We start from the raw sequence: 27,973 nt of genomic DNA, 5'->3' as shown, positions 1-27,973 counted from the left end.
ATTCAATGGAGGTCAAGGACCTTGCCTTTTATTTCAAAAGATCTGGCATGGTGGAATGTTCTTTTTTTTTTAATATAAAATGTACCCCTTTTGCATTATGGCCATAATAAATAATTTTCATTGAAAAATTACAAAAAAAAAAAAAGAAATCCCAATTTATGTGATGAAATTCAAATTTAGGGACTATTGGAGTGCGAAAATTAAAATACGTGAACCATTAAAATTTTATAAAAGGAAAGTTAAATGGGAAAAAGTAATTCTAAATATACCCCAAAGTCACTAACTTTGTTAAGATTAATCACTCTTTAGAGAAATTGATAAAGAAAGAATAAGAAAGCCATCAGATAAATCTGACTCAAACATGATATAAGATTAGGAAAAATTCACCAAAAAGATAAATGAAGATATGTCACAATAATACGATTAACTGAAACCTAGTAAATAGATATTTTTTATACCACAATACACAAATCGTTATCTCGAGTACTATATATTCCCCTATCTTTCCATGGAGGAAACCGGAAGCATATCTTTTTATTAATATAACGAAAAATAGGTCCTGTTTTTTCCACAAAAAAGGCACGAAATTCAACACCCCGTACAACACTTTTTCGTAAGCGGTGGGACAGGATCGTGGGCGAATCAAAAGCGGAAAAAGCAGAGGAAAAACACACTACCTTTTTTCTCTTTTTCTTGACTCCTAGAGCTATCCTAAAGAGCTTTCACCATATTTTCCTCTCTTTCCAAAACTCTACCCGAAGTCATCAAATAATTCCTGCCTGGACAGCGATCCCAAGCCCACTAGGATGCGTTTGGGAGAGATTTAGGAGAATAACCTTACATGTGGACAAATTTTTTTTTGACTCGAGGTGTTTTAAGAAAAACCGAGTGGAGATTGGACAATTGACTTTTAATCCATATTCATAAAGCAACTTTGAAGGAAGGTAGAATTAAGAAAAAAGTAAAAACGTGAGGGCAAGGGTTGCAGGATCCAACGAGCATCAACCAAAGGTGAGGCCACGAGTCGCGCGAGCCTCTAAAATCTTGCAACCCTAGGAATGGTGAGACGAACAAAGAGGCAACGTGACGCTGAGGTCGAGAGACCCCAGACAACAAGCATTGAAGAGATTTGAGCTCATTTGAGCCCTTGCGTCAATGCCTTTATTCGATGGTAAGATCTATTTTGCTAATAAGGGTAAAATTGAAATTTAAATGGCTTAATGAGGGCAAAATTAAAAGAAAGCAAGTTTATCGAATCCATGAAGAAGCATTTTCGAATTGCTATAAGTCCAAGCTCGTCCTAAGTTACTTTGAACTTTGAACTTCGAGCATTTTCAAAACTTTAATTTTCATCGAAAGTCCCTGAAATTATGTTACCAAATAGTGAAACTTTAACTCAAGAGCCTTTAGAGGCTCCGGAACTTTATGAAAATGTTGCGACAAACACAATCACGTGCTTTGGAAAAAGGAGAAAAATAAGGAAAAAAGCACAAAAAGTCCATGAGCTTTCGAAGTTCCCGTATCTCATGGCATTCTCTCTTCCCATTCTAGCTTGCTTGCAATAAAGTGAGAAAAAAGAACGTTTATAAAGAAAATATTCACAAATTTTATATCATCACTTCTAAGGATCTGTGCCATAGGAGAAATGTGATAGACAAGCGTGATCGGCAGGGTCGGCAGGGCTATCGGCATTTCGAATATGACCATGCGAAAAAGGGTTTTTGCGTGATTTGAAAAGAACATCAGGTGCTCGGCCGCAATGAGAAGAAAAGAATATTCGATGCGTTCGGCGTATTTGAAAGTTCAATGGTTTTAGGACTACTACGCGGTGAAGAATGGCTGACTATTCCTTGTTGAAGCGGACCGTGTCATTGTCGACGGGACTGTGAGAAATCGTTCTCGCGTCAATTGATCCTGCGGCGGAGCGTGGGAATCGAATGTGAGATGTCATGCTCTAGACGCGTGAAACCCTATTCCTCAATAAATCGAATTAAATTAACAAGTCTTGATGTACGTGTTATGGTATACTTCTTTTCCTCGAAACGACAAATCTGGAACATCCAAATCTTTAGGCTACGTTTGGTCATCCGGATTTCTAATCGGGATAGGATTGGATAGGATGGGATATGAAATCCTGGAATTTTTTTATATCCCGTCTATTATTTGGTGAATCATAGTATTTAAGTTGGATATGTTTACATCATATTATGTATATTTTTTTTTATATAAACGGCATATCATTATAAATAAACATAAATGTTCATAAATGGAGATGGTGAAAATCTCTCGTAACACTATTCTTTTATTTTTTATTTTATTTTTCCTCTTTTTTTTTTATATTATTTTCATTATTATTTTTTCCCCTTTCATCATTCTTTAATAAAATTTTATCAAATAGTAAATGTACTAACATACCTAAAATACAAAAATACCTAAAATATATAATAAATATAAATATTTAATTTATAGATTGAATGTTTATTATAAGATAGAATTAAAGTTGAATATATAAATTAAAATAAGATTAATTAAAAATAATTTTTTTAATGTTTTTATTTTTAATTTCTTAAATTATAATTTAAATATTATTTATATTGAAATATAATTTCAATTTTACTAATTTAATAAGTTTGTTATTCAAGAAAAATAACTTTACTATTATGGACATTAGAAATCCTATCCACCTTTATCTCACCTCCCCCATGAGATAATTTTATCATGTCTATATCCCCTTTATATCCAACTTTATCCTGTCATGAGCGAGCACCAAACGTAGGATAGGATAAATCATATCATATCTTGAATTTTATCCCGACTACCAAACACAGCCTTAGAGGAATGGATGCCTACCTAGATGATGGCTATATGAAGTAGGTGCCGCACAATTTGATAGCGATGAAGGCGATGGCATGTTAGGATTAAATGTTCAAACACAACAAAATAGAGTGAAAGCAAAAAAGAGAAATTGAGACACAAAAATTATCATTGCCATTAACTTTTTTTTGGTTGGTTTGCTATTAACTTAACTAGGGCTACATCTTACATAGCATTACACTATAATTAGCATATCGCATCTCTTTATTACAACCTTCCATTATAGGAGAAATAGATTATATATATCTAATAGCTATTCATGGGCTCAACCTAAATTACTAATAAAATATATTGATGGTGTTTTATTTGCTGGGCCCCACCAAGCCCGTCCGCCCATAAGGGAAACCAAGTTCGTGGCATTATGAGCAACTGTATAGGAGAGTGTTTAATTTAAGAGATTCTTGGATCATTTAGATGTTACGAAGAATGTTGCAACATTTTTTACCAAAAAAAAAAAGAATGTTACAACCTCATTGTTGATTAATTGTGATAGCGAATCAGTGATAGCGCATAACAAGGATTCCAAATATCATGACAATACCAAATATATAGACACTAAGTACAACTTTGTCAAGAATATTGTTGTACAAAAAGATGTAAATTTACGCATTGAATGATAACAGATCCTATGACAAAGTCAATACTTAGATATGTCTTTTGTCGTCATGTAAAATCTTTAAGATTGTGTAAAGGTTGATGTACTAAATATTGTAATTTCCTTAAGTGTTTAAATTTAATGAAATCGTCTTTCATTATTAATGCCTATGAGTTTTTTGTTTGACGTGTATGCATCTTAATGCTTAGTGCATTATAGAATTGAGAAAGCATATCGAACAGATAAGAGATTAGCCTACTTACATGGATAATTGCTTCTATTTACTGTGTGATAAATAGATATGAGACAAATTTTAAACTTGTCATCTAAATAATAATCAAGAGCTCAAGTTTAAAATATAAAAGTCACATAAATTGAGTGTTAAAATAATGACATAATATTTACTGTGTCTGAAAGTAAAATAACCCACATGTTTTACTTTATTTGTTTTTTATGCTAGATGTAAGTTCTGATGGATTCTTTGAAAGAGTACATACGTGAACTCAAGTTAGATATTTCTAGAAAAGTAAGTTCAACTGAATTAAGAATTTCCAAGAAAAAAGAAAAAACAAGTTTGGAAAATCACATTCTAGTCTTGTAGTAACAAGTTGACCAATTATGATTGTTTTGAAATTATCATAATTGTGAATACAATATATCAAAATTAAAAAGAGATTGAAAGAGATATGAATATGATTGATAAATCGATTTAGGGTACTGCATATTATATCTATTTGAAAACGTAATACCCAGTTTGAGTTGTTTTATATTCCTAATAGATATATGACAGCGGGCTCTCAAATTATAATGGTTGCACAGATTATTTATTGGTATGAACGTTGCAGAGATGAGAAGAAAAAATTATGTTTGACCCATCATGTGTGAATGGAAGATGATAATTTTTTTATTTGTTGGACCAAACCAAGCTCGTCCACCCATGTTGGGCCAAACTCGGCCCATAAGGGAAGGGCCATAAGAGAGAAAGAGCAGTTGACAATTATTTTTTAAGTAAAAATAACTACTAAATATAAAAATAAAAAGAAAATGGGAATTTTAATTGAACTGAGATGGAACATACGTTTTCTTCATTTAACAATAATAAACTCTTTTGAAGAATGGAACTCCAAAGATTTCAATAAATCTCCTAAGATTGCGACAAGTACTTAATCTGTGACAAATAAGGTACATGTTCATCTTTATGATGTCTCTTTCACTCGGTGTTACATATATCTTTGAGCTCGTTTCCGCGTTTGTTTTTTATATTCGATTGTTTGAGTATCAATTTGTTTTTAGGAATCTGTTTCTGTCGTATATGTTCAAACTATAAAAGTCATTTGGCAGTTTCATGCACTGCAGCCGCAAACCATGTCTTTCTTGTTGATGGAGAGTATAAATCACTCCAACTTGACTGTCAAGGCTGGGTCGAGAGGAACCTCACGGCCATGGCAAATGTGAGAACCGTGTTCCGACAAGCGATTGTCTTCGGCTGAAGAGCCATGAGCACACCTACCGGCAATAAACACACACCACAATATCGAAGTCAGATCAAAACCACCACGAAACAGGTCTACTGAGGGACCATCTCTTAAAGACGTATCAAATTCAAACTTAAAAAGTCTCTCTCGTCATCATTTTTAACATTTTCTGCAAGTACTTCCATGGACCGAAATGGCATTTGAAAACTCAACCGAAGCCCACCAGCCTTACGACCGCGGGGCGACGAGGGGGGTCGGACCCACATGTCGGGTCGGGCCGAGCTGCTTGTGGGTTCCACGGGGTTTGGTTTGGGTGGTGCTCACAGAATACACACGGCTATGAACTGTGAGTTGCAGTTTCAAGTTCGCAAGACTCGTCAAGCTTTATGGTCCAAGGGGTTTGGTTTCATTACAGGTCAATGTCCCTCGCACCTGCTTTCACACAACCTAGACATGGGCCGACACAGCAGGGGAGGGACAATCATTGCTCCTTGATCGTCAGTATTCTTTCTACCGTGGTTAATCTAGCGGAGACGAGCTTGGTTCAGTGAATATCTGGTTTGACGATCGGCCATGACATTATTTTATTGATTTGCTGAAGTTATCCATGAATATGACCAAGAAAAGGAACCAAACAAGAATTGTTAATGGAGTATATGAAGATAAATGAAAGAAAGGAGAGAGATGAAGTCCTGAACATGGCCACTCCCACATCCCACCTGCACCACCACGTCCAGACGAACACGACCCCCCAATCATTATCACGTTTCACACTCGAAAGTCCCATCTCTCTTCAATCATGCAAGACTATTCATCACTAGCACCAACATACTAAATAATATCCCATAGAACTTTCATATGATGACTAGATCAATTCGTATAATGAATTTCTATATAGGTATAGTGATGTACTGCTAAGTTTACTTTTGTCGAAATTTAGTACCGATTAGCGTGATGATGAATTAGCAATTCTCCATATGGATTAGTTAATCGTCATGGGATGATAGGAAAATTTGTTGCGACAATATAGTCCAAGAGCAGTCATTGGATAATTTGGTATGTACTAGCCGGAAGACAATCAAGGACCAAGTGAGGCCAATGAGGCTCGAGTAGGTGTTAGGGTTCCCAATCAACTTCCTCCACACCATGATTAAGATCGGGTGGGTCATCCCACGCTCGCCGGCGTCATGTGCTCGTTGTTACCCCCAACGCTGTGCCCCGAGTCTCCAGTCGTGGAGCCCAGGCACGGCTTGGATAAGATTGAGATAACTCATTAAGAAGTCTTGGAAGGAAAACTATAAAAGACAGTTGTCTAACTAATAATTTAATAATTATAGTTCCTCTTGTTTCACAAAAAAATTGACATTTCTCAAAAATTCTTTTAAATAGTTTCAGAAAAATGATAATATTTTTTTAAAATATATTTGGCTGATATATGAAAATGAATTAAAAATTATATTTTGTCGCTTGAAAAGGAAAATCTTATTTGATTTATTAAATTGGACATATAGTAATCGGGTGTTAGTGATTTGTGCGTGGGCAGCCGAAGAACCAAGCATGGGCTAGGATCAAGGCTTTAGTCCCCAACTCTCAAGCATGAGCACGAGTGCCAATCCTAGATCCATAAAAGCTGAGCCCAAGAACCCAGTGTCCGTGCCTAGCTCCCTAGCGCACCCGACCAAGTCCATAAAGGTTGGGCCTGAGTCTCAAGTGCTCATGCTCATAATTGTATTCTTGACACTCATGGCCAGGTAATTCAAGGCTGGCCCTGAGACCTTGACTTGGAGGGTGGGCTCAAGAAGTGCTTGTGCCCGAACCTAATCATCGAGGTCTCGAGTCTTAGCCTCGATGAACCCGAACACAAGCATTGGAGAGTCAAGCACGGGCACCAAGGTTCAGGGCCCAACATGGATGGACGTAGGCCTGGGTGCCGAGGATCCAAGTTAGGTTTAGATAGCCTTAGGCCCTGACGTCAAGGACTGAGCACAAGTGTTGGGGTCTTGGGAGTTATGGACCTAGTCCTAGGCATTGAGATCTCGGGCTTGTCCTTGATGGACCTAGGCTTGCCCTCAGTGGTGTCTAGTAAACTCAGCCCCAGCCTTTAGAATGATCGTCAAGTTTCTCATGCTCAAGCACAGAGTTTTTGGGCCCAACGCCAATATCAAGTCGTATTTTGGGAAAATTATTTTCGATTTTTTTTAAAGAAATCATTTTCTTGAATTGAGGCATTGATGTTCCATCCACTTATTCCTTTTAAGCAATCCAAACGCCACAGAGAAAAAACAAATTTTTTTTTTCTGGAGAGCCAGGGCACACCCATCATGATGCAGAAGTCCGAGGTGTGAAGTTGGACCCCTCCTTTGTCTCCGAAAAAAAAAAAAGGTTGGACTCTCTCGGAATCAATTTACGTTGTGAGCAGCTTCTGGAGGGTGTCAGCTGCGATGAAGCAGAGGCTCATGGTCATGGCACGCTGTTGGCGGAGATGAAGTGGAAGGAAAGGAGCGAGACGGGGAAGGTGGCGACGAGGCGGTTGCTGCCGTAGCACTGGCATGGGAGAAGATCCTCGGCCACCGCCCAGAGCTGTCGGCCAGGATCATCGCCACGTGGTGCGGAACCACCACTGCCAGCACATCATTTTCTTTTATACTCAAACCTTAGTTTTATTCGATCAACCTAATAATTTGGAGATCTCATTAGTGAATGTTTTTAATACTTTTTAGGATAATGAAGAATTGAATGAAAGGAAAAATAATATAAATGATCCATGAGCGTTAGTTCAATATATAATGTGGTGTCAAAAGTTTTAATTTATTCAATTGGTCTCTAAACTTTAGCTTAATGTGCAATATAGTCTTTCGATTTTAATTAGTTTAATGTGGTACCTAGACTTTTGGTACATATTTAATATAGTCTCTAAATTATATGCAAATTTTCAATGTTGTCATTCAATTAATTTAAGTTTAAGGATAACATTGCACATTTTCATATAATTTATAAACTAATATTAAATATATACAAAAAAATCCAGAAATAACATTGAATAAATTAAAAAATTTGAGACTACATTATATTTTGAGTTAAAGTTTAGGAATTATAATAAATAAATTAAAAATTCAGAGATCATATTATATATTCAATTAAAGTTTAGAAATTATTTATGTCAAAAAAATGATTGTCAATATAATTTTAGACAATGGAAGTGCAATAACTGTTTGATAAGAGCGCTCTGAGGGCCCTAGTTAAAATGGATCATATCACCAGACCAGGGCATAAATTCCTCAGTGGTGAGAAAAATCAGTGTCATGAAAGTCATAAATATATGTACTCATATTGCCAAAAGTCATTATGAGACTAAGACGGGTTAATTTGTCGCATAAAGAGAAAACATGCGTGACGAGAAAGTCATCATAATTTAAATTCCGAAATATATTTAGTAGGAAAAAGGCGTGTGGCGTATTCGTGCCGAACAACTCTTCATGAGCACGACCCGGATCAATTCCGTAGAGATGAAAAGACGTCGGCCAACCATAGGCCCGGCCCGGAGCTTGGGTCGAGAAAGTCAAATGAAAGAGTCAAAATAAAGGTTGTGTCAAAAGAAAAAAAAAAATATCGTGTCCATCCGTTTGTACTAGTAAGGAAAGCAAACAAAAGAAATCGATCAATCGAATAATAATCCATACACATGTAACGTTTGGTTTCAATCACTGCTTTGATGATTAAAGGCAAATTTCCATATCACGTGAGTCTATAAACGAGGGATATGTATTCATGGGACCCATCGACGATGTTTTTGTCAAAGCAAAAGTGTGTCGCTCCAAAATTCGAAATTTGAAAGTTTTCCGACTCATTGGCGTCACGCGACGAAACAATAATCGGATGAGAATTTTTTCATATGAGAGGAATCAAGTCAGATTATTCAAATGTAAAAGGACCGACACTATCGTGTGATTTGATCAATTCTATTAGACAAAAAAGGGGGAAAAAATAACAGGAGATGTCAAAATTGACTAGATACATGCCCAACTTAGAGATCACTTGACGATGGCATCACGAGCGATAAGGAAATCCCAATTTGGTTTTTAGCTTGTGTGTCAAAGGAAGTTGCTCACTCCTACACGACACGGTCAAAATTACGAGATTTGCCCAACCTTGACCTGGATAGAATGATTTGGTCAGGCCTATAGTTCAACCCACTTATGTCATCGCCAGTCAAAGATGGTCAGTCTATCGTGTGGACACCTCTCTTTTTCCTCAATAAAATTAGCATTCTAAATTTATTGCTCAATTTAATCCTAAACTTTTCGTTTTTTTTATAAATTTAGCTCTAAATCTTCTCGAGAAATTCCAATATAATCATTCAAGTCAATTTCCGTTATAAATTGTTGATACGGAGATCGGTCATCGTTGACTATCTTACGTGACACACCCTTACATCAGCAATTTTCTATGAAAATTATTTGAAAAAGTTACATCGAATTTCGCGTACAGATTTATGATTCAATTAGCATCTAAGTTTATGGTTGATTGGACAGTTCAGCATTTTTCTTTCAATCAGTCATGATTGTAGATGTCCTATAGATGGAAATTTCTATCTATCATGATTCATGCACATAGAAAACATTAGACATGATTGATCTTCGGAGGAGGCTGGAAAGTATGACCTGTCTATTATCTTAGAAAAAGAGTTGATTGCTCGCGCATCCGTTGCTGATCATTGCTTCTCCATTATGCACAAGTTTCGCATAGAACGAGGGAACTTGAGATAGCGACGTTTCAAAATATTGTGATTAGGCCTAATTATGTGTGTAATCACAGGACGGCCGGCTTTGGCGATTCCTACACCGATAAGCAGCAACGAATAAAACGAAAGTGCGGCGTAAAAGAATGGCTTTACCATTCTCAGTGGACCTCTGAGGCACAATTTGGATGCAGCAGCTTTTCAAATCATAACGCCGTTCGAATAATGTGATTTAGGCCTAATTACGTATGTCATCACGATCGCTCTTTGAGTGGTATGCCTGGTTGAATGCATGGGAAGGGAGTTGTGTACATTTATAAAGATTAATGCCGCGAATGAAAATCATTTTATTTCAGAAATAGATTTTACTTTTTCTATTCCTTTGACGAGTTTCTAAATAAAGGAACGTGTTTGAAAACGACACAAAATTTATATTTTTGGAATAGAAATTCGTTTGATAACAACACAATTTCTCTCTCTTGGGCAGCGATCGATGGCAATGGGCGGCTTGTGGTGAGCGGCCGACTAGTAGTGAGAGTGAGTAATAAAGAGAATTTTATCATTTTTATTCCAAAATTAAAGAAGTAGAGAATTTTTACTTCTTATTTTTATTCCAAACCTATTTTTAAAGTAAAAATTTACTCCTTAAATAGAAAAATAAAATTACTTTACCAAACAAATATTTATTTCAAACCTATTCCAAGGAATATAATAATAGTTCTGGCCAAAAATATGATGGTTATAACGTGTGTCGTAATTGATCAGAAATTTCAATATCCCGGGACTGAAAAAAAAAAAAATAGAGAAGGCCTTTTATGTGGTTTGGGATTCGAAGATGGTCAAGGACCTTGCCTTTTTTTCAAGATCTGGCACGGGGAACGTCCCTTTTTTAATTTTTTTTTTATTTATGTAAAAAGTACTTCTGTTGTCTTATGGCCGTAATTTAAATTTTCATTAAAAAATTAAGAAAAAATCAAATCCAACTTAGGTGTCGAAATTCAAATTTCAGGCATTTTGAATTATGAAAATTACTATACACGAACTGTAATTTTTTTATAAATGGAAAATGAAATGGGAAAAAGCTAATTTTAGACAAACCCAAAAATCACATGTTTTGGTAAGATTAATCTTTTTGTATAGAAATGGAAAGGAAAGAATAAGAATGTCACCACATAAATCCGACTCCGACATGATATAAAACATGGGAAAAATTTATCCAAAATGAAATCGTTAACATGTCGTGATTATATTCTTTTTTTTTTTAATCACGATACACAAATTGTTACCTCGACAATGGTCATCTCTTACTTTTCCTTCGAAGAAAGACAATATTTTTTAGTAATATAATGAAAAATTAGGACCTTTTCTTTTTCCACATAAAGCTGGTCCATCTTGCACGAAATTCACCGCCCTACAACACTTTTTTTGTGCAAGAGGGTGGGGTAGGATTGCTGGCGAATCTAAAAGCGAAAGAGCAAAAAGAAAAGCGCACTCCTCTTTTCCTTTCTTTTGACTCCTACTGAAGCTTTCTAAAATGCTCTCTCATCATATTTTCCCATCATTAGCTTCTCATAAAAGCCTTTCCAAAACTGCGCCATGTTTCGGGAGAGCCTTAGAAAAATGACTTCACATTTTAGACAAAACTTTTTTTTGACTCGAGGTGTTTTCAAAAAGAAAAAAAAAAATCAAAGAGGATTTGGATTATTGACTTTCGGTACATTTTTGTAAAGCAGTTTCAAAAATAAGGTAAAAGCTGAAAAAAAACAAAAAAGGAGAGGCCAAGCATTGTTGACCAAAGACAAGGCGATAGCAGGTGATGAGTCGCGTGGACCTCTGAAATTTTGGGACCTTGGGAATAGATGGATGACTTGAGGAGTGGTGATGACTAGACGTGAGGTAAGGCAACACACAAGTCGTGAGACCCCGAGCGATATATGATAATTTAGTTAATGATTTTGTCCGCCGGTCAGATCTGTTTTGCCATTTAGATAGCTTAAAGAGTGCAAAATTGAAAGAAAGGATATTTAACAAATTCATGAAGTGGCATTTTTTAAATGTTAAAAGTCCAAAATTGATGCTGTGTTGCCTTGAACTTTGAGCTTTGAGTATTTTATAAACTCAACTCTACACCAAAAGTCCTTGAAATTGCGCTGCCAAATTTTGCAACTTTGACTTAGGGGTCTTTGCGAGCCAACATTGCGACAAACGTAATTATGAGGTTTAGAAAAGGGGGAAAATAAAAATAATAAATCGATTAGCTTTTCAAAGTTCTCATGTCTCGCGCCAGATTATAATGAAAGTATTCACAAAGTTTATATTAGGGTTAATACCCTAAAAAAACCCAAAATCAATACACGTGCGACAATTTTACCCCAAACTAATTTTTTGATCATGAAAAATCTCAAACTAGTACACTTGTGACAAATTTACCTCAATTAACTATAAAAAAAACTCAAAACTAGTATACTTGTGACAAATTTACCATAAACTAATTTATTCAACTGCCAAAACCCTGAACTGGTACATTTATGACAAATTTACTCTCCGTTAAATTGTAGTAATATCACAAAAATTGTATAACTGTAATAAACATAAAGTAAAATTGCAAATTGGTATACCGATAAACTGTCATATATCATTCAACTTAATAATTTGACAGTAAAATTTAATGGAAATTAACATAGGATAAATTTATTACAAATATATCAGTTTGAGATTCAGTTTGGGGTTTTTGGTTCTCAAAAAACTAGTTTAGAAAAAATTTGTTACATGTGTATCAGTTTGAAAATTTTCAGGATATTAATCATTTATATTAACACTTGTAAGGATCCATCCAAAATAGCATAGGAAATATGTGGAAGCTTTGTTCTATTTCTTTTTTTTTCTCCAAAACCGTCCTTTTTATATTTCTAATTTTTCATCAAAACTATATAGCTTGACTCCATCATTTTGTTGAAATGTCACTAAATTTAGTATAATGAGTTTAGATATTAAACATAGGCCAAAAAAACTTAACCTCGAGATTCCAAACCTAAAAACCATTCCGAAATAGTTATTAATCTTCTAATCGGCCTACGCCACTAGGCTATCTTACAAGACAAGCCAATAAACATTTTTTACGACTAGAGAACCTTAAATGTCGAGGCGACATATATAGAATCAGGCAATAATCGTGACAATCAAAATCGAATATATGGACGGAGCAATAAAAAGGAAAAAGAAAAAAGAGAGGAGGGGAGCCAAATTCCCTCCTCCATCTTCTTCATTCATTCAATGGAGGGAAACTTTAGGAATCTAGGAATAATATAATGAAGGGTATATCTTATCTAGAACCTCCTTCCCACCCCTCATGTCCCCATTGAAAACATTAGACTAAGCTACATAGCTAGGTGTTCTCTCTCTCTATATATATATATTCTTTCTTACTCAATAATCAACACTTGCAAAAGAAAAATAATAAAAAACCAATTCAGACCAGCTCTAATTGGCCTCTTATGGAGACATGAACCCTATTTTCCAGGGGGGGGATTCGCCTAACGTTTTACACCCCTTGTCGCTTCGTTCTTCCCCGTGTAAGAATCCCAGGAAATCCTCACGAGTGCTTCCCCGAATCGCCTCTCCCATTTGTCGTCAATTTCGCCATTGTCGGATTGGATTATGCTTCGGATTCACTTCCTTTGCGACTCGTGTATAGGGGGGTGGGAATATATTTAGGAGGAATCCTTTTTATAGTCCTAGAAGAATGTAATAGACAAGCGTGATTGGCAGGGCTATCAGCATCCCGAATATGACCCTGCGAAAAAGGGAGTTTTGCGCGTTTTCGAGAGAATAATCAGTTGCTTCCTTGGCCACAATATGGAGGGAAGAAAAAGAAGTTTGAAAGATCTGATGCTGCCCGATATCTTCGAGAAAGTAGGATGGTTTAGGACTTACATGGTGCTGAGAACGGCCGGATGAACGTTGTACTCCTTGGCAAACACGAACGGGACGATTCCCTGGGGAAGCGCCGCCTGCCATCATCATTCGAAGATCGTGAGGAGTCGAATATGAGATTAGGGCATGCTCGTTTTCCTCGAAACGTTTCTAGCATCGATTCAAATGACAAAGCCGGAACATCAAGACACTTAGGAGGAATGGATGCCTACCTGGACGATGGCTATATGGAGTAGGGGCCCGCGCAATCCGATAGCGGCGGAGGCGATGGCCATCGCAGCTGGGCCAACGAGGAACCTGACGGCCATGGCGAACGTGGCGACAGAGTTCCCGCACGCAATTAGCTTAGGCTGAAGAGCCATGAACAGACCTGCAAAACCACAAAACCCACCTTACCATATCGATATCAAAACCAAATCGGGATAAAAGAGCCCGACCGGGGGACCATCTCATAAAGATGCATCGAATCTACATGAAAACTTTCAATGAATCCCATTTTTTTTCCTTTTTCCTTGCAACTAATTCAAAAGTAATGAATGGACTGAAATGGCATCCGAAATCAACCGATGCCCGCCAGCCCCTACGACCGCAAGGCCACGAGGGGCGGTCGGACCCATGTGTCGGGTCGGATGGGTCCGACCGAGCCACTCATGGGTCCACAGGGTTTGGTTTGGTTTGGGTGGTGGTCATAGAATATAATGGCTGTGAACTGTGAGCTGCAAGTTTGCAGCACTATTCACACCTGATACAATGTATGGGAGGAACAATGATTGATCCTTGATTCCGAGTACATTTTTTTATGTGGGTTTTAATCGGATTGGAGTAGAGTTTGGTACAGTCAACGTCCGGTCGAGGATTGGCCAAGACATTATTCAATTTGCCGAAGTTATCTACATAAGTACGACTGACGGTATGAACAAGACAGCGAACTTGACCGTAAATGTTGACGAAGATAACCTAGAGAGAACGGCATGGATGGATGACAGGCGGAGAGATGATGTAACCAAGCAAGAGAAAGAACAGAAGAAAGGCCAGAAAGACGACTCACCCAAGCTGAACATGGCCATTCCCAGCCCGGCGTCGGACAGTATGTGGATGGACTTGTCGACGATCTCGGGCATTCCCACATCCCACCTGCACCACCACGTCCAGACAAGAAGTCACCACCCCGATTATCGTTACCTCCCGCGCTAACTACTACTGAAAACACCACTATCTAAAGACGAGACTAGTTATTGGATGATTCGGTATGCCCTAACCGGAAGGCGATCAAGGACCAGATGATGCCGATGAGGCTCGAGTAGGTGTTGGGGTTCCGGATCAGCTTCCTCCACACCATGATCAAGATGAGGCGGGTCATCACGCTCGCCGGCGGCATCTGCTTGTCGTTCCCGGCGTCGTCGCCGCCGCCGTACCCCCCCGGCTCTCCGGCGGAGGAGCTCGCGCAGAGCTTGTTGGGCCGGTCGGGCCCGGCCGCCTCCTTCTCTCCTCCGGTTCCCTCGTCCCTTTCGTCTGCTTTAGCCACGAAGTTGAACTGATCTTGCCCAGTAAATCCCGTCGTTTCCGGGGCAGCTTCCATGCGAAAAAAAACAAAGCTCAGAAATTTGGATAAGATTGAGATGTCAAATTAAGAAAGACTTCAGATTGTCTAACTAAGAATCTAATGATTAAGTCGCTGATTACTATAATGATGGAAAAGGGACAACGTTGTTAGATTAATGTCTATACTTTTGGTCTCGCCGTTGGGCTGGTTATTATCGGTAACCATCATCCGGATCTCCTTGACGCTGTGATCGGCCCGCCTGGATTGATTGTCCGGAGCCCCGAAATCGCCGCTGCCGAAAACGTGGAGCCCGCCGACTTCCGAAACCGGCGAGGCGCTGGAGCTCCACACGAACATGTGGAGCTCCTTGGCGTCGTAACTGTTTGCCTTCGCCGCGCCGTTAGATTGCTGCTCCGGCGGCGCCGGCGGCGGCTGCTGCTGTTGCTGGTTGGGTTTGCCGCTCTTCGCGAATGCTGATGCGAAATCGGGGATCGGAGCCGGGTACGGGGCGGACGCGACCTGGGCCGGGTAGAACCCGAACTTCGGGGACGGCTGCAGGTTCTCGTCGAAGTTCGATGGCCTCGGGGTCGGGCCCCGGGAGGACTGGACGGAGTACACGTCGGAGGGTCCGAAGTTGGAGAGCCGAGGCACGCCCATGATGGAGTAGAAGTCCGAGTTGGAACCCCTCGGAGTCAGGTTCCGCGACGAGCTCAGGCTGTAGATCTCCACGCCGCTGAGGTTCGAAGGTCGCGGCGTCATCCCGGAGAACGAGCCGCCGCCGCCAGGGCCCAGGCCGAAGGACCGCCGCGACGCGTTCGACTTCCTCACGGTGACGTGCAGCTTCCCGTCTTGGCCGACCTCCGCGTCGGTCTCGAGGAAGTTCCGGCCGTCGAGGGAGACGACGTCCGGGTCGACATTGAAGGACACGATGGACGCGGCGGTCTCGGGGAACTGCTCCATGATGAGGATCTTCGCGCCCCGGTACTCGAAGAGGAAGAGGAGGAGGGTGTACCAGATGATGCACTGCAGCACGACCACCTGAAGCCGGCAGCAGACGCAGAAGCTTAGATTACCATTTCGACACGAAGTTTTTCGAAAAGAAGTAATTTAAAACCGCGGAGCACCGAGCGGGCGGCCGGTGCGGCGGCGCTCTGACCTGGACCATGAGGTTGCTAGCTTCGGTGCCGTACATGGCGCCGAGGAGAGGGATGCCCATGACGAGGGTGTTGGGGAGGGTGGAGAGGGAGAAGACGGTGATGGACCAGTCCAGGGAGCCGCGGCGGTGGAGGTTGGCCCAGAGGGCGAGGAGGAGGAGGAGGAGGAGCTTCTGGAGGGTGTCGGCGGCGATGAAGCGGAGGTTCATGCGGTAGGGGTCGTTGGTGGAGATGAAGTGGAAGGAGAGGAGCGGGACGGCGAAGATGGCGACGAAGCGGTTGATGCCGGAGCACTGGTCGGGGGAGAAGATCCTCCACCACCGCACGGAGCCGTAGGCCAGGATCATCGCCACGTAGAGCGGCACCACCGCGACCAGCACCGCGTAGAGATCGTGCCACTTGATCATGGCGGCGGCGGCGGCGGTCGTCAAGCAGGCGGAGAAGCGACGAGGGATTGAACTGTACTGCGTACTATGTGCAGTGCAGAGTTTTCGCTTGCTGCGAAGTGGAGTTTCTGTGGGGAAAGTTTGGATTTTGGTGAAGAAGACGAAGCAAGGAGAGAACCATGAGAGAGAGGGAGAGAGAATGATGCGATGTCATAAGCCTTCGGGCATGTATTATATACATGCGGAGGGGTAAAGCGGGTCTGGATCATGGGCTCGTGGAGCGAACCCGACCCGGTTTGGTTTGGTGTTGCTTGCTCTTGCGTCACGTTCAATGTTTCATGGCCTCATTTGACTACATGTGACTCAATCCTACGTGGGGAAAGTAGTGAATTATTATGAAGTGCCCTTAGCCTTAGGTTCGAACTTGGTTCGAGCTCAAGAAAAATCAAGCCCGTCTCGAGCAGGCGAGCGAGGGTAGCTCGACTCGCTTGCACCCTCTACATCCGATAGAATTGGGCCATTTTCGGATGCAATACATCCTTTGGGACTGCTGTAGCGAAATAAAAAGGATTTTGTCAATAAGTGACTTAAGAGTTCAACAATCAACGGAGGAAGTTGTATTAATATACTAATTGTTCATCGTACCATATGCAATCGTTGATTTGAGAATTGAGTTTTGCCAAATTAAGTATAGTTTATAATGATTCCCTATATGTTAAGTTCATTAGAAGACAATCGGTATTATTAGTGGGTCCCATGGAGAGAAGTCGCTTCCCCTGTTCACCTAATAGTTCTATTGAATTTACCAAAGATTCGGAGGACAATTATGATAATATAATGTCCTAAGGTTAACGAAAGGTGTTGCTTTTATGGAAAAACGATAGTGCAAAAGTCCTTTTCACATACCAAAAAATCTCCCTCCCTCTCTCATCACATCACCTTGTCTCCAATCGAACACGTATGGCACATCCCACGCACACACAAGCAAAAGCAAAAGAACAGACACCTACCCGTTTCTGCCAAAACCTTGACCCGCCATGCCCCAATATTATTATTATTTTTTTTTTTGGTAGGACCACACCGCATTATTCAACGTGACCAAATAGAACGATTTCCCCCTTTGATAGTGACAATAGCCCTGTGGATTTACCTAGGCTAGGATTAGATCCACGATGTTAAACGAGAAATTTCTAATATTTGTTTGTCGCACAATGGGCGTAACATGATAGATGTTAGGATATAATATAGTATAATATGATGGAGACGCAATAGCTGTTACACATTGTTTGGTTTAAGTAATGTCATATTTATTACACTGTTTGGTTTCATGAATGATATATGTTAGAAGGGGGAATAAATAATTATTTCTAATGGTAAGAAGCTGATACCATGCTAATTATTGAATTATGAACAATTTCTAAAATAATGAACGGTAAATTATTATCGAAATATCATAATTATTATTACATCATCTATTGACCATGAATCATCACAAAATAATCATAATTGGTGTTATCATTTATATAAATAATTTAAATTATTTTAGTTATAACTAAAATAAATTTAAACAATAGCTAATAATCTGAATTGGCAGAGCAAGCGGGAGCAAAGAGAGGGGTGTCCTAGGAATAACAATTATAGCCTCGTTGTAATAGTTATTACACAAGAGATCAAGTAATGGCTATTACAATTTTGGTTATAATGGGGATTGCGTTGCAATAGTTATTATCAAAACAAAGCAGTCGGCCTATATGGCATTCGTAATAATAACCACTATTGCAACTAAACACGATATAAGTCTCGGCATAAGATGAGTTTCACGACCCATGAGTCATTTAATCAGTTTGTAAAGTTTTCATAAGCTTCCTTTATGATTGATTTATAAACTTTTCTATATTAAGCAAAAGATGCAAGATGCGCTACAATTAACCATTGCCTTATTAAATAACACCCGAAGAAATGAAATGTGACATAGTCTCTTATGTTCATAAGAACAACATCTTCGACTTTGTAGGCAGAATTAAGGATTTCACACCATGCCTGATATCATTTCTCATCTATATGCCCATAGTAAAGCTCACTTTCTCAAGACAATTGCATTTGATGTGAATGTTAAAATTCCAAAATTGACTGTAAAAAGAATATATGAATATATGAAGTATAAAACATGGTTATGAATATTAGTTCTACCCAGTAACATCTCAAGTGAGAAGCAGCTGAATTAACTCTATGGCAATGACAAATTAATTATTCTCCGGGATCGACTTTTACTCTTTTATCTTCTTTTTTTCGTTTAATCTAGATCTCAGGACTCATACTTATGCTTCTCTTTTTCCTTTTTCTTTTTAACATTCGAATTAATTGAAGTCTTTGCATTGTCCAAAATGTTGACGCTTAGATTCGCAAATAAATTCTACCATAGGTTTTTGAAATTTAAACAAGTTTTTTTTTTTTTTTTTTTTTTTTTTTACATTCGAATTACTTGAAGTCTTTGCATTGTACAAATGTTGACGCTTAGATTTGCAAATAAATTCTTCCATAGTTTTTTGAAATTTAAACGAGATTTTTAAAAATTGATTTTGTCCCTTACAATACAATGTGTAGTAGAATTGACGGACACTATGAAAAATAATAAACCCGTATAGAAAGAATATCTATAATGACAAAGAGAACTATACGATGTAATTATGCAATGGAGAAAGTTAATTTGCATTTTAAAGTAATCATAGTAATAATCTTTCTCTTTTTCGAATTTCCGTCCTCGGACAATGCAAGAAAATATAGGAGGAGTGCATGTGGGGACATAAAATGGAGGCGAAATGTGTCGGCCCATTGGGCCATGGCCTCACGACCACAAGCCCATTTCACTAAGCCCCCTAATCCCAAAATTAGCATCCCCGATTTCTCACGCCTACTCAGTATAAACAATTATACTTGCAAATAGATTTTTATGGCTAAATTCACGGTCAGTCCTTTCCTCCAAGAGTCCCCCATCCGGATAATGACTTGATCGCAGTGCAATCGGAAGACGATCATGGGCCGCCATCGAAATTATCCCGATCATCTAGATCCCGCTTGGGCGTCGATATCGAAATGGTTCGCATGAAAAATAGCGCGACATGTGAAGGGCCGGCGGGTTCATAACCCTCTTGTTAGCGGGTCGTTGTTGTGGCAGTTATATGCTGACCAAGCCAAAATCAGGGGTCACGTTTACCAAAATCCACAGAAAAATGCAACTTTCTCGGTCCATGATGCCAAAAAAAGAAAAAGAAATTTAGCATTAGTCAAACATGCGTCATCCAAAGTTTAGTACGATTAAATCGGTCATTGCTACAATCATGGCCGGTGATTCGGCCAACAAATAATTTGATTTGAAGTGACCAATTATTTTTTTAAATGTCGCCCCGATAATCCAGACATTAGTCAGTCCTGATCAAATTAGTTGATTGAGTTCGCATGTAATCAAAGACTAATATATATAAGATTGTCCAACCGCCAGGCCCATCAAAAGAGGGTCGCGTGTGATTACGGAGTTGACTAAACTAAACGTGCCTTGGACAAGAAGATTAAGTGCCAAAAGAGCTTTTTAAAAAATCGTTTTAATCGTGTCGTTTTCTGCAGTTATTCAATGCAAAATTAGAAGTGCTTGATGAATGATGGGTCTGTTCCGACGTAATCTAGGCAGAATATTATATGTACTGTCCAATCCGTGATTAGCCAAAACCATTAGGTTACGTTTAGTCATCCCGATTTTCAATTGCAATAGTATCGGATAGGATAGGATATAAAATTTAAGGGATTTTGTTATATTTTATTAACTGTTTAGTAATTACAGTAATAAAATCGAATGTATTCACATAATATCATATACATTATTTGATATAAATGACATATTAATATAAATGAACCACAAATTTTATAAACCGAGATGGTAAAATCTCTCATAACACTTTTGTCTACTTTATTTTATTTTATTTTCCTTTTTTTAAAGTAAATTATTTTTTTCTTTCTTTCTTTCCGTCCATCATTCTCTAATATTTTTTTAAAAAGAAAATTGTACTAATACACCTAAAAAAACTAAAATGCCTAAAATATGTAATAAATATGTATTTATATATTGAATTTATTTTATAAGATACAATTAAATTCAAATATATAAATAAAAACAAAATTAAATTAAAAATAAATTGTTATTTTGAATTTCTTATATTATAATTCAAAATATTATTTATATTGAAGTATAATTTAAAATTCGTCAATTTAAGAAGTTTTTATTTGAGCAAAATAATTTTCTTATTTTGGATATTAGAAATCTTATCCACATTTATCCCACATCTCCGATGGATAACTTTATCCGGCCCATATCCTTCTTATATCCAATTTTATTCTATCTTGAACAGACACCAAATGCAGGATAAGATAAATTTTATCCTATTTTGAATTTTATCCTAACCACTAAGCACAACCTTAATGTAATTATGCATATCCAGAACAAGGAAGCTATGAGAAGATTATATGAAAGATCCTAAACCTATTGTATGATGGCTAATTCAATTCTAAACCTATTGCATGATAGTCAATTTAGTCATAAACCATTTAGTTGTGTCAATTCAATCCTAAATCTTTCGATAATATGCCAATTTAATACTAAACCTTTTAACGATTTGCTAATATAATTCTTCCAACCAATTATTCAAATAATATGTTTAGGACTAAATTGGAAAATCTTCAAAAAATTTAAAATTAAATTGACATGATTGAAAGGTTTATGACCGAATTAACCGCTATATAATAGATTTAGGATTTTTTAGACAAGGAATATATTATTCTCCTCTTTCTACCTTATCAAAAGAGAGAGATTTGCATGTGGACCGGGTTGGTAAACGAGAGGCTGTCATGTAGTTGGTAAATTATGGGGGATGTCCCCTAAGAACCTTCTATGTTAATGATTCTTAAAATCCCAATTGACTACGAGTAACCACATCATTTTTTATTTTTTATATTTTTCCCACCGTCACTAATTAAACAATTTGCTATATTAACTGTTGCTATCTCTACCGTTATTCATTGACTAAATGTAAAATGAACTGGGTTTAATTCGATGTATATTCCACAAGAGAAAATATCATAAACATGACCTCTAGTGATGGAGTGAAATGATGAACTTCATTGGTTTGGAGTCACTTTCTAATTTTCCATACTTCCATCTCTACTAAATACAGAATTGAGAGGAGAAAAATGGCACAAAAGATCTACGTGGTTCGGGCAAATGCCTGCTGCCCGGGCCGAGGAGGAGGAGAAATTCTTTTGCGAGTATTAGGAGCACAATAAAAAAGGAAGAACTCTCAAAACCCTAGCCTCCCAAAAAAAAAAAAAAAAAAAAAAAAAAAAACATCTCCCCTGCTTTCCAAAGATAGTGTATAACGAGTAAGAAAAGTACCAAACAACCTCACCATTAACTCAATAAGGTCATTTCAAAAAATTTATTGGATCAGGTTGCAAATCGAACCTGGCACGTAAAATATTCAGAGTCAAAAGTTAGAAGATTATCATATAACCTCAACGTTGACAAGAATTCATCATGTTCCTCCTCCAAAATTTCGCTAAACATTTGTTAATCCCAAGCTTAATGATTATCATATATGATTTGATGAGTTCCAACTTCCATCATCAGCATCTCTCCCTCTCCCTCTCCAAAGCTTAATCAACGATGTCTTAAAAACATTTGTTAATCCCATCCCCAACCCAAGTGAGAGCGAATCGGTTAAATTATGTCCCCCAAATCCTAACTATCCACAACTCTATGCAACAATGTGAAAATCGCTGTATATGTCTCTTTCCACCCTCTGTGCTAGGAAGCCGCTGATGGCTGCCTCGAATGAACTGAAGGGGGCGACAGTTGTGATGCTTTAGACGGCGCCCTGGTCGCGGCGGAAGGGGCGGAGGTGCTGGTGGGGGGAGGGGCGGTGGAGGTGACGCGCTCGCAGCGAGGGCACATGCTGAGGGTAGAGGCGGGGAGGGGCTGGCATGTGTGGGGGAGATGACGGTGGGCGGGCCAACCTTGAGGGCACGAAGCTCCTCCACCTCCCTCTGGAGCCGCCGGTTCTGCTCCGTCAGCGATCCGAACCACCTCTTCAGGTACTCGCACTCCATCTCCGTTTGCTTCAACTTGCTCCTGCACACGGTCGCAAGTAGTTTTTCCTTCCATCGTTATATAAAAATTTCATAAGATCACCATCAATTACACTAAGTCATAACCGTTCCTATAAAAGAAAGTATAGGTTATCAAGAACCGAATCGATTGACATATACATTTGACCAAACAAACAATCCATCAACATTTATGTGGGGCTTATACGACCATGATGAATCTGATCATTGCGGACCCAAGCCCAGGCAAGACCTTGCCCATTATCAAACGAAATATACATATGTATGCATATATAGAAAGGAAATTAAACATGCTAAAAAAATGAAGACGAGTAACGGCAATTTGACAACAAGGAAAAAATGATTTTTTGTTCTTATTGCTATAGCAGAAGAATTTTTCATAAATCACACGATAGCCACGTGAGTGTGCACTATGAACTACAACTCCATACTTGAACTTCCATAAGTAAAAACCAGTACAGGGATGCAGGCAAATGTGAATATATGAAAGAATAATAAAAGATATCATGATGTATACGCAAATGGACTTCAAGTATACACACGCCGCATCCCGTAACGTGCATACTAGCTAGGGAAACTCCTACATTTACAAAAGACACTACTAGTCCATACTTTATTGAGTTCGTCTTTTGCTCCATATCAAATCCATACATGGTTTCAATGTATAAGCAGAACCAATGGTTTCAGTCATCACCCCCGCTTTGTATATTTCAAGCAATACATACAAACATACATACATACATACATACATACATCCATACATTATCTGTCATAAACGCGAAGAATCATGGAGGATCCGCATGATATCTGGACTTGGACACGTACCATCATTATTTTCCCCAGACCTAGTTACTTGAAATGTCAAACTCCAAGCATACATACACATTTCATCGTGAGCAGGTCCTATTGCCCTGTCTAGAACCTGAACGCGCAATAATGAGAACTTCCAAACAAGGCGGACAGATAGGTAAGACGACCCCAGAAAACATGTATGCGCAACAATAATGACGCTTTTCCCAAGAAAGATGACCTAATTATTGCACCATACTAGGGTTTACAGAAAGAGAGAGAAAGAGAGGGGGGAGGGGGGAGGAGAGAGAAGGAGAAAGAAGAAGGGAGTGCGTGCATGGCCAGTCAAACTGGCATTCGATGATGAGAGGAAGAGCACACGAGGACGACGACAACACATGGATATCTGCAAAAAAGACATCCCCCGCCATTATTAATGTGGCCCTCCCTCCCTCTCTCTCTCCTTCTCTCTCTCTCCTCTTTCTCTCTTCTGTCTATAAACAAATTGGCGTTGCACTGCAATGTGCAGACAACCATCATAGCCGATGTCTCGCAAAAAGCCGATCTCTGTCTCACGAGATGATCGCATCATTGACTGTTCATAAATATCCCTCACCTACTTATATTTTCCCGTTCTTTTTCCAATCTTTTTTGGCGGGGGCCGTGTCTTCTTTCGAGAGAACCATGCAACCGTCGCTTTTGTTGACCCGACACTCCCCGATTTTAAAAAAAAAATGCATGGAAAGCTAATGTGCATAACTACGTTTTACGTAATATTATTATGTTTCTTGTGTGCTTCTTTTGTCTATTTTTCTCTCTCCGTATCGATGGATGTTGAACAACCTTTTCCTTTTGTTTTCTTGCCCAGAACTCAGAAGAACCGAACAAATCGAAGTTTTTCATAGGTTGTAAGGAGGCCTGAGGGCTTCTAGAACAAAGACGAGAACAAAATGATAAGCTAATCAAGATGAAACCCACGCCTTAATCGAGCGGAATATATATATATTTTAAGCTGTTTTGTAAACCATGTTCATGAAACATTGTATTTTGGCGCTTGATAAACAGAATAATTTTTTAGGTTAAAGCCCACATGTGAAAAAGAAAAGGATCACTTATGCAGTCTTAAAATGAAAAAACAAATCTGATTATGGAAGGAATAGAAAAAACTGTGTATCTACCATTGTTTAAACCGTGCTTGTAGAATCTGTCTTCTACAGGTTGTATAGGAAATCGATATTCCAAAGCACAAAATTCAATTGTTACTGAAAATGAAACTACACGAATTATCGCTTTCCTGATTTTCAAATGCGTAAAATAGAAACTTTGAATATATTGGTAGAACTTAACTGATATCTCAATCGCACGAGTTACAAGACCCTAATTATAATAATAATAAAAGAAGAAAGGATTTTATAGCCAAATTTGGGATCTATAGTTTTCCAGATAAAAGAGATATGAGAATATCAGGCAAATCTTGAAGAAAAGTGAAAAATAATTAGCCAAAAAAGGTAATCGATTGTTCCAAAAAGGAAAGCTATCTTACAAAAAAAATACGACAAGATATACCGTACAATACCTGTTTATAAAATCGATACACTAAGGTAACATTAAGACAAACAGAATCTTATAGGGTGCCAAACATGGCGTTCTTTCTTTTTAAAACAATTCGCCACATCACTTAATATTAAAATATCTACATATCCAATAGAAATTTTTTTAAAAATTCGGAGCTCTATTTTTCTGAAACCGACTGCTAATTTCTATCGATTAAAAAAAACCCAGAGAGAAATGCCACCAAAGAAATCGAAAGCACACCTGCAGGCACGACCTTTTTTCCCTCAATCCCGTGACTTCACCGCTCGAATTAGTAAAAACTTATGTGAACAGAACACACGAACTCAGTCAACGAATCATCAGTTTCACGTTCCTCTATCTTCCTACTCGAACAGAGAGAGAGAGAGAGAGAGAGAGAGAGAGAGACTTAAAAGTTGAGAGAGGGTGGTGTTACATACGGCTAGACGTCCTTGCTGCAGCTCTTAAGGATTATATTTTTCCAGAGAAAAGGAAAGGGCGAGTAAATGCAGAAGCAGGCTAAAAGAGGCTGCAGTGCTCGCAGATCTTGGAAAGCAGAAATGGGGGTGGAAAAAAAGAAAACGAGGACAATTATTAATGAGTGTTGACCGAGCGTGAAGGCTGCTGTTTACGTAGGCGCATACATAGGCGCTTTGCTCATTGATCGATCCAATGGTCCCTTCCCCTCCCCTCCCTTTCCCCTATTAACTCTCGACATTGACCGAAACAGCCCCTCCCCTCTCCTCCCCACTTCGCCATCGTCAAATCACAGTTCCAGGGTTTCTGTACGTGTCTACAACCGTGTCGTCCTCAGAAAGACAAAACCCTTTTTCTCTTTCCTGCGATTTCATTTGGAGGGGATCGCTTTGTGTGTCATTAAAGGCATACGTTTTTTTTCTCCACGGGTAGAATCTGATTCAGATTACACAGAGAGAAGCGCCACTTTGTGACGATAATATTCTGTCAACGCTCTTAATATCCTGATCACTTTTTAGTCCCAACCACCAGCACCACCAATTCTCAAAGCCCCCCAAACCCCCAAAAAAAAAAAATTGAAAAAAGAAGAAAAATTTAAAGAAAGCAAAGCGTTTCGCTAGCACCCATTTGTGGAAAATCAGTTACCAGATTCTAAAATTTTGTCTTTGATCGCCTTTTGCTTCTGTGTGTACTTATCAGTGGCTAGATCGTTGTTAAAGGTTTTGTTCGCTTATAATTGTTTCGCTCACGGAATACGTACATGACATGTAGAGGAGATCGAAGTAGTGGGAGAGATACGAACCTGGCCCTACGGTTTTGGAACCACACTTCGACCTGGCGCGGGCGGAGCTTCAGTTGCGCCGCCAGTGCCTCCTTTTGCTTCTGCGAAACCACAACGCCGCCACATAAAATCACGCGTGCGCCCATGACGTTCTCGATCGCAGTGGTAATGACGACGATGGATGATGCTTATGATTAAAAGAAAGTTGATGAGGTTTCTAACCGGGTTGAGCGTGTGGTTTTGTCGGAAGCTCTCTTCGAGGAGGCGGGACTGCTCCTTGGTGAGGCGGAGCTTCTTGCGAGGAGGGCCGCCGTGGCTGCTCTCTTCCTCGTCCTCCATCCCTCCGCTCATCGTCATCCACTCCTCCTCGCCCCCCGACGGCACTTGGTTTATGTCCAGGTCCCTCACTGCATCATCACCCAACATCTGTTAATATCAGTTGGTGAATTTTTCGCTGTTGTTGTTGAATTGATGTTGTCCGACAGTTGCAGACCGATGATCTATGCGGTTCAATATCTAGATACTGTAACGAAAATGAAACTATAGCGATACTGATAGAGCACGCACAAAGTGCACCAAATCGATCGTAATCCGGCCAATCTCGACATGGTTATAGCGATGAAAACGTGAAAAAAGAGAAGGACAAAAAGAAACTTAGGGCTAAGGTGGTCATCAAAATAAGAGCCTGAGATGTATCAACGCCTAAACAAGGAAAAATATTTCAAGGAAGTGAATAAGGACCCATAAAGGAATTTCCTCTTTATTTCGAATGGAAATTCCGGGATCATGCTTTATTTGCGTGGAAACTACTTTTCGGTGAATATATCGCGCTCTTAGAGCCCAAAAAAGCAATGAAATCTATGATCAAATCGAGACTAAACTCGAAGAAAAACAAGAAGAAGTCAGAAAATAAGAAGATGAAGAAGAAGGGACAGCGTTGCTGCTGCTGCTTCGCTTGCTCTTTTGTTTACGAGAACAGAGTTCTTTTCAGATAAAAAAAAAAAAAAAAAGAAAGGAAAAAACGAAGAGGAGCTGATAAGGTAATCCCTGGAATCGAGAGACGCGTACCAGACGAAGGGAGGGGAGGGGAGGAAGAGAAGCCCGGGACGGAAATAGTCAACTCCAGGCTCGAGGAGCTCCCGGGGAAATCTCCCAAATCTCCCATGGATGGCGGACGTTTCGGAGGGAAGACGGACGAAGCCGTAGGAGGAGGAGCAGGAGGAGGAGGACGAGAGAGAGAGAGAGAGAAGACGATGGTGATAAAAGGGTTGATCTTTCGAAGGCAAAAGGTAAAGTGAGAGAAGTCCTCTCAGAGAAAGAGAGAGAGAGAGATGGAAATGGAAGAAAAGTAGGGGGTCAAAAGGTCAAATAAATAGAGTGAAAAGGAAATAAATATATATATTTTCTCGATGAGAAAAGCGGAGGGCGAAGAAGAAGGAAAAAGGGTTTCTTCTTTTTCTTTCTTTTCGGTTTTCTTTTTCTTTC

At 39.1% G+C, this 27,973-nt stretch overlaps 2 protein-coding genes across 2 annotated transcripts; both read right to left on the bottom strand.

Annotated features, from left to right (window-relative positions):
• Window positions 1-12,894: 12,894 nt before the first annotated feature.
• Window positions 12,895-16,908, bottom strand: LOC104453716 (auxin efflux carrier component 3). The gene is made up of 7 exons (XM_010068322.3): window positions 16,315-16,908; window positions 15,344-16,196; window positions 14,875-15,187; window positions 14,664-14,749; window positions 13,828-13,985; window positions 13,616-13,692; window positions 12,895-13,475 (listed from the first exon to the last, which is right to left on the bottom strand). Exons 1-7 carry the CDS (start codon window positions 16,717-16,719, stop codon window positions 13,409-13,411), a joined length of 1,959 nt encoding a protein of 652 aa, XP_010066624.2. The 5' UTR covers window positions 16,720-16,908; the 3' UTR covers window positions 12,895-13,408.
• A 5,404-nt stretch (window positions 16,909-22,312) lies between these two features.
• LOC104453714 (homeobox-leucine zipper protein HOX3) lies at window positions 22,313-27,814 on the bottom strand. The gene is given in 5 exon segments (XM_010068321.3): window positions 22,313-22,732; window positions 22,735-22,873; window positions 26,510-26,589; window positions 26,711-26,895; window positions 27,557-27,814. Coding segments are annotated over 5 exon segments (684 nt in total). The 5' UTR covers window positions 27,654-27,814; the 3' UTR covers window positions 22,313-22,549.
• Between the last annotated feature and the right edge of the window lie 159 nt (window positions 27,815-27,973).

Source organism: Eucalyptus grandis, chromosome 7 (assembly GCF_016545825.1).
Source record: "Eucalyptus grandis isolate ANBG69807.140 chromosome 7, ASM1654582v1, whole genome shotgun sequence".
Classification (NCBI taxonomy): domain Eukaryota; kingdom Viridiplantae; phylum Streptophyta; class Magnoliopsida; order Myrtales; family Myrtaceae; genus Eucalyptus; species Eucalyptus grandis.
Note: the sequence above shows the minus strand (reverse complement) of the source record. Positions and strands in the feature narration are given on the sequence as shown.